This window comes from Haliaeetus leucocephalus, unplaced genomic scaffold, assembly GCF_000737465.1.
Source record: "Haliaeetus leucocephalus isolate CR32 unplaced genomic scaffold, Haliaeetus_leucocephalus-4.0 Scaffold228, whole genome shotgun sequence".
NCBI lineage: Eukaryota > Metazoa > Chordata > Aves > Accipitriformes > Accipitridae > Haliaeetus > Haliaeetus leucocephalus.
The window spans coordinates 11,947,763-11,954,693 of NW_010972664.1; the positions used below are offsets into that span (position 1 = coordinate 11,947,763).

The 6,931-nt window shown below is 40.8% G+C and overlaps 1 protein-coding gene across 2 annotated transcripts; it reads left to right on the forward strand.

The window, feature by feature from the left end:
• Window positions 1-98: 98 nt before the first annotated feature.
• On the forward strand, window positions 99-5,440 carry CGGBP1 (CGG triplet repeat binding protein 1). 2 transcript variants are annotated; one of them, XM_010567290.1, is made up of 2 exons: window positions 99-1,207; window positions 2,387-5,440. In XM_010567290.1, exon 2 carries the CDS (start codon window positions 2,416-2,418, stop codon window positions 2,917-2,919), a length of 504 nt encoding a protein of 167 aa, XP_010565592.1. In that variant the 5' UTR covers window positions 99-1,207; window positions 2,387-2,415; the 3' UTR covers window positions 2,920-5,440. The 2 variants fall into 2 exon arrangements, with proteins under 2 accessions (XP_010565592.1, XP_010565593.1); XM_010567291.1 differs by having other exon boundaries at window positions 99-1,197.
• The last annotated feature ends 1,491 nt before the right edge of the window (window positions 5,441-6,931 follow it).

Genomic DNA, 6,931 nt, shown 5'->3' on the forward strand with positions numbered 1-6,931 from the left:
CCCCCCCCCCCCCCCCGTCCGTTGGGGGGGGGGAGGCGGAGCGCGGCCCCCGCCGCTCCTGAGAGGCCCCTCACGGGTTCCATGGCGCCGTCGATCGGCTGACCAGACCCCGGGGAATAAACCGCCTCGAGTCCTGGCCGCCGGTCACGGCGAGGGGGAACGGCGAAACCGGTTTGGGGGGCTGGGAATCCGGCAGGCGTTTTTCCTCCTCGCCTGAGACAGCTCTCGGGCTCGCCAAGGGGCGCGGCGGACGCGCCGCCGTCCCCTCTCCGGTGACACCGATCGTAGCCGAGGCGTGCTCACCCCCCCCACCGGCCCCAGGGCTCCCGCCGCTGCGGAAAAGCTTCCCTCCTCGGAAAACCGGCGAGGGGGGCGGCGGGTCGGGTGTCTGTCCCGGGGGGCTCCTCTGCACCGACGCCGGCCCCCCCCCCCGCTTGGGAACCCAGCAGTAGTTCAGGCGTCAGTAGGCATCGAAGAACCCGCGTCAAAACTTGAGGCAAAAAAACCCAAACCAAAACAAAAAAAACAACCCACCAAAAATCCTGCGTTTCCGTACTTGTCCTGTTCACGGAATTCCTGGGGATTTTGACATAGCATAAGTGCAAACACCTAGTTTGGTGGGGGATGTGTTTTGAGGCTTTGGAAGCCTGAGCGACAAGGTTATGTTAGGTTAAGGCTTGGTTTCCGCTTGATTTCAGGAAACAGTTGCTTAGGAAACTCACGGGGATAAATTGCATAAAACAACAAAAAGCATGAAGAAAGTTCCATCCATGCTGAAAAAGCATTGTTTGTCTTAGTCTGCAGGGTTGCGCAGTATCAGTCGAGACTTAACAGTTCTGGAAAGCAGCAGATAGTGCAAAAAATTAACTAGGAAAGTAGCTAATAGCAAGATCTCTGCCTCCTTTTTTTCCCAAAAGGTTGTCGTCTCTCAGTGGAGAAATGGTTTAAGAAAAAAAGACAATATTGAAGACTGAATTCTCTGTTCCTTTATTTCCAGAGCAAGCGAAAGGCATTGTGGACAGCAGAAACTCCATTCAGTCCTTAGAGCTGGACAAGCTCAACTTACAGTTAGTTTGGAAGTTCTGGTCTTTTAATGGCAGATCTTTTAAAATGTTGCAACAGCAAAATCTATGTGTGTAATGAAGTAAGTACGGAGGAGAATATGTCTACAGATATTCCGATCTCTCCGTCTGCCTTGTAAGCACAGGCAGTACAAAATTCTTCAAAGTCATTCACGCCCATAAGTGAATTCCCCAGGCAACCTATTATATTTCCTCAAAGTATTTGCCAAAATATATTTTTTTAAGAAACACCTGTTGCCCTCTTTTTGTTAAGAAAGTGAGTAGTTAATGTAATGACCATTCATTTTGCTCAGAAAACCTCAAACCTGAACAGAGCTGTTTCTGAACTTCAACTGTACTTTGAAAAGGACTTAAGTTACCTTGGCTGAGATTTACACCAGCTACTCCATTTCTCAACAACAAAAAAAGACATAGGTCCGGTTTGATTTTAGTACAATTAACTAGGTTATTGCCTGCTTTGGTATAACATAGTATAATTTAGAGTGATGTTAGAAAGTGTCCACCTCTCTTAGTTATCAGTCAGTTACCGTCCCCAGAGAAGCTGTCATCTTTGAAAATACAGGTTCTTATTTTGCACTGAAATGTATGCAATTTTCTGTTCACATTAGGCTGTTCCAGCCGTCTCTAGTTACAGTGACAAAATTATTTGCTGTTGACTCTGAGTTAAGGTTCGGTCTAATAGTTTTGGTTTGAGCTGGGGCAGAAGTGAGGGGTGTTCCCAAATGAGTGCTGACAAAGCTCAGGTTTGGCTTTTTTGTTCTGGTTTGGGGTTTTTTGGTTGTTGGTTGTTTTGGGGTTTTTTTTTTTACTGGCTTTTACAGGTGATAGTAATGGCCTTCTTGCCTGATATTTGGACAACTAGGCTTTTGCTAACAGAATTGGTACATATTTTCAGGAAGTAAACAGAAAAATACAGACTCGACATTACTAAGAAACTGTCAAATATGTTGAAAATGCTAAGAAGAAAGCACCCTTTAGCTAAAGAGTAAAGGTTAAAAACTGTCTTCAAGAAAAAGCAAAAAGCTTTTCTACTTGACTTTCAGTGATGAACGGATTGAGTTTTGAGGGTTCTGTTGAGCTTTGTAGTTGTAGAAACTAAAACGTGCTTTACTCTGACTCAAGAGGAACGTCAGTCAGGAGACTTCAAGATGATGAACCTTTCAATAATAGTTTCACACGTGTATCTTACATGTGGTTACCTTTTAGATGTCAGTAAGCGCTATATTGGATATTGAATAGACTGCATCCAGAATTACTTGGTTGAAATCATTAGCATACTTTAACAGCAATTTTTTTTTTTCCAGCTTTCAGGTAAAATTTGTTGAAGGCAGCAATGGAACGATTTGGAGTGAAGTCCGCTCCATCACGTAACCGCTCGAAGACTGCTTTGTATGTAACTCCTCAGGATCGTGTAACTGAGTTTGGCAGTGAGCTGCACGAAGATGGAGGAAAACTCTTCTGTACTTCCTGCAATGTGGTTCTGAATCACGTTCGCAAGTCTGCGATCAATGACCACCTCAAGTCTAAAACACACACAAAGCGAAAGGCAGAGTTTGAAGAACAGAACGTCAGGAAGAAGCAAAGGACTCTGACTGCCTCCCTTCAGTGCAACAGTACTGCCCAGACAGAGAAAACCAGTGTCATCCAGGACTTTGTGAAAATGTGCCTGGAAGCTAATATTCCACTTGAGAAGGCTGATCATCCATCTGTGCGAGCCTTCCTGTCCCGCTACGTCAAGAACGGCAGTTCGATACCTAAGTCAGACCAGCTAAGGAAAGCATACCTGCCTGACGGGTATGACAATGAGAACCAACTCATCAATACTGAAGACCGTTGAGAAGAAAACTGTTTTCATCATCGTTGTGAAGTTTTACATATTGATGGTGTGGTTTATTTTTATATTCATGCATATATACAGTGTTACATATTGGTTTTACAAGCTATTTTGTATTATTGTAGAAATGACAATCTATTTGTGAACTTAGTGGTATGCCGCAGACTGTTGCTAACCCTGCTGTAGACTTCAGAGCTACGCTGATGTAGAACTCACGATGAATGTAGGGAACATACCTGGCATACACCTTATCTGTGTTCAGTCCAGCTGTAACTGGCGCCAAGAAAAAGGCACTTGGATGGAGCACCTCACTTACCTAAACTGTGCATCTAAATATACGAGGAAGATGATGCGATAGGGATTGTTAATCATGTCAGTGGATTGCTTTGTCCAGTATCCTGTCCATGAGTGACCAAGAAGAAGTGCTGCACATTTGAAATGCAAGAAGCTGTAGAATGGTTAGTTAAAATATAACTGCTCTGTTGGGGGAGGATTATTGCAAATTCCTATTCAAGTTCGGTTTATGTTCAAAAACAGGAAACATTTTTCTTCTAGAATACTCTCTTACCCTATTTGGTGCGACTGTGGATGTATTCATTATCTAGCTTAAATAGTCAGTCTCTTGTATTGACCTCTGAACAACACTGTTCTCATAAAGCTAAGAGTTCTGCAGGTTTACCGTGCCCGCTTTCTTAAAATCACTGTTTCATCGTCTCGGTTTAACGTGTCCCCTTCAGTTTCAGTGCCAATCTTTGAACGTTGAGTAGACAAACCAGTAACTGAGTGTGGTTTGCAGTGCAGCAGCTGGCAAGTGAAACTTGTACTGGACCAAGATCTTAGTAGAGATGATTAATGCCTTTCTCTTACTAGCAGGACAAAGGATGCTAAATCTGAGTTGGGGGTGGGGGAGGCACTAAACTGTGGAGTTGAGAAAGCTTTTTTACCGTGCACAGGAGAAGAGGCTCCTCCATCTTTCCCTGAAGGTCCTCTACATCTCTGGCCTTGTCCTCAGCCTTTTAGTCAAAGGAGGTAAAGTGATTAAAACAGTTTTCAAAATAGTTACTGCAGTGGCTGTTCAATACCTGTAAGCGCAAATAGGAAAGCGTGTATACTTTGAAGCTCTACTGGAATTACAGACCTGGGCTGTATTACATACTCTGTGCCAAGGCCTCATCTATTGGACTGGCACAAAGTAAAATGCAAAATTGAAGAATTTCAGTAATATTACCCTCTCCCAAATCTAGTAAACTATTACTGAGCTATTCCAAATTATTATGCCAAATAGTCCGCTCGGTGTAAGTGCTCTATAAAGTTTTTGAATGCAATGAGGGAGCACTGTGCAAAGTGTTGGAATACAACCAACTCCTGCCTGCTCTAGATTTCCTTGAGATGCTCTGGGTTCAGGGATGTGCTAAGCATATTCTAGCAGCACAGAAATCCTCTGCTCAGTGGATACAATGGTGTAAGCATGCTTTAACTCCCTCAGGTGGAGCCAGTTGTTCTGTCCAGCTTCCTTTCCCCTCGTAGAGTTTCACAGTATCTGTTTCTCAGTATTTCTTTTATTCCAGATATTTACAGCAATACTAAGTAATTGCTAAAAAGAGACAAAATAACCTGCTTATTTAGTTTCTGTAGCGATTTCCCTAGCTTTTTCTAGAGCAGTCTCTTTTGCTGGATTGAGAGAGACTTACATACCTAGTAACAACTGGTTTTTGTGCAATTAGCTTCTACAGAAATGCACTTGTGTTACATTATAACCACGTCTTGAAGCCTTCTGCTATGAGACCTGTTTGAGTAAATGGACAGAACTAAAAAGCAGAACGCTGCCTATCCATGTGTACCAGCACACGGGTACTCGGTACACTGCTGCACCTTTGGTCCCCGTTGAAGCTAGCGGGACTCCATGCAGTCATAGCAATCCTGTCAATGATACTGGTTGCTGGTTTAGAACTTCAGACAGAAATAACAGTAGTAATTTTTTACTCTAATCTTAGATATCAAAATATGCCTTCCAAAATATCATTTGCTATTGCACAAGCTTGGGTTTAGCTTAACATCATGAACTGCCTTGGGCTAGAACTGTTTTATAAATCTTCTTAAGCCAAGTGAAAGGTACACTGCCAATAGCCTTTTCTGTCCTGACAATAATTGAAAATGTTCTTTTACAGCTGCTGTTTCATTACAGTGAAACAACATCCTTGCTTTAATTTTTTTTTTTTTTTTTTTTACCTTATGAATGCTATCTTAGAATTGAAGCAAATAGAAAACAATGGAGTATTGAGAAAACAGGCTTCCATTAAATGAAAGCATCTAGGGAAGACCGTGTGATTAAAAGGTATGAATTTGGACTAGTTAGCTCAGTTCCTGCTAACATGGAATTTCACAGGCTGCACCCCATAACCATTTTATATAGGATTCAATGCTGTATGTTTTTCCCTTGACTGGCAAACTGACAGACATTTTGAAAAGCTTAATGGTAATATTAAATAGGCTTTTGCACAAATGAAAAAAAAAAATCAAGTTACTTTCACTTGTACAGTTTTACATAAAAATAAAAGTTTGCAACATCAACAGCTTTTGTTAAAAAAAGAAAACGCGTCATTTTCAGTAAGGCAAAGCAATATTAGAACACTTAGTTTCTCAAAAGCTTACTCTACTTATAAAGCAGTCTGTGTACTATTTTCAGTAATTATTCTAGTACCAAATTATTTTTGATGCAGAATTACTGCAGAGGGTATGAGCCTGGTGAGGAACTTTTTCAGCATAGCCATAGGCTACCAACTCATAACAATTTGGAAGCAAAAATTGGTTATCAGGATTTTGAATGGAACTGACTTAATTCCAATGCACAGCAGTCTGTAGGACACTGGTGTCTTAATAATAGGATGTTTTTGTTAAAAAAAAAAACAAACAAAAAACAAAAAACAAACACCACACAACAGTTTTCAAGCTTTATGAAAATCAAGATACTGATCTATTGCAACAAACATTCAAAATGGAGTAAAACAATGAAAAATAAAGCACTTCCAGGTAATCTACAAAGAACAATGACTAAGTAAGTTTATATTCACGGACATAACCTGGATCATCAACAAGACAGTTACACTTATTTGCTTTAAAAGTAAAAACGGTTCCAGTCAGTCTTGGAACAGTCTTCTGCAAACACTCAAGTTCAGAGCATAATTTTGCCAGTGTGGCTATAGTTGGATAAAACATAACCTTGGTTTAATTGCTATTGATCTTAGGGAAGATTTACAGCAGAAGTTTTCTGGTATATCTAAACCTAAGTAATAACTAATTCCTAGAACAGAGGCTGTGGTTAAGTTGTTCAACAGTCTCCATGGGGTTTTCCTTTTTTCTGCAAGAACACTGCATTATTTTTCCATGTATTTCCTGTAAAGAGTACTCTCAGAATTAAAGGGAGGGTGGTAGCAATGTCTGCTTTTCATTTTACATACATATATAGGGACAAGCTATAAGGGATACTTTTTGCCAGGTGGTTTTTTTTAATATATTTGAAGCTCTAATATTAAAAAAAAAAAAAAAAAAAAAAAAAAGATTTTTTTTTCTGACCCTGTCTTTATTTTTGTTTAGCCAACTCACAGCTAAAATTACTCCAAAGTGCTTTTCTTGGAACAACAATTTCAAAGAATAAAATACAAACAGGAACATTCTCTGTTTTGTGACTACTTACATGTATGCACCATGTTAGTTTCAGCTTGCATGTTCTTGAAAAAAATGTAAGTTCTAATATTTTTAAGCATTTTGAAGCCTGTAATTTGGCAGATCCCTAGAGGAGGTGAAACATTCGACATAATGAAAGGGAAAGCTGTTTTTCAATTGAGAGAGAAACTTGGTTCTGCAAAGTATGGGATATTCTCATGATAGAAGGATTATTTTTAGCCAGAGCCCCTTTTAGCAATTTTAGCAATTCTGTTGAACTGAACAGTGAAATGCTCCCTGCTAGGTTTTGCAGCATAATGAGCTGGTTTGCAGAGGGGGGGGGGGGGGGGTG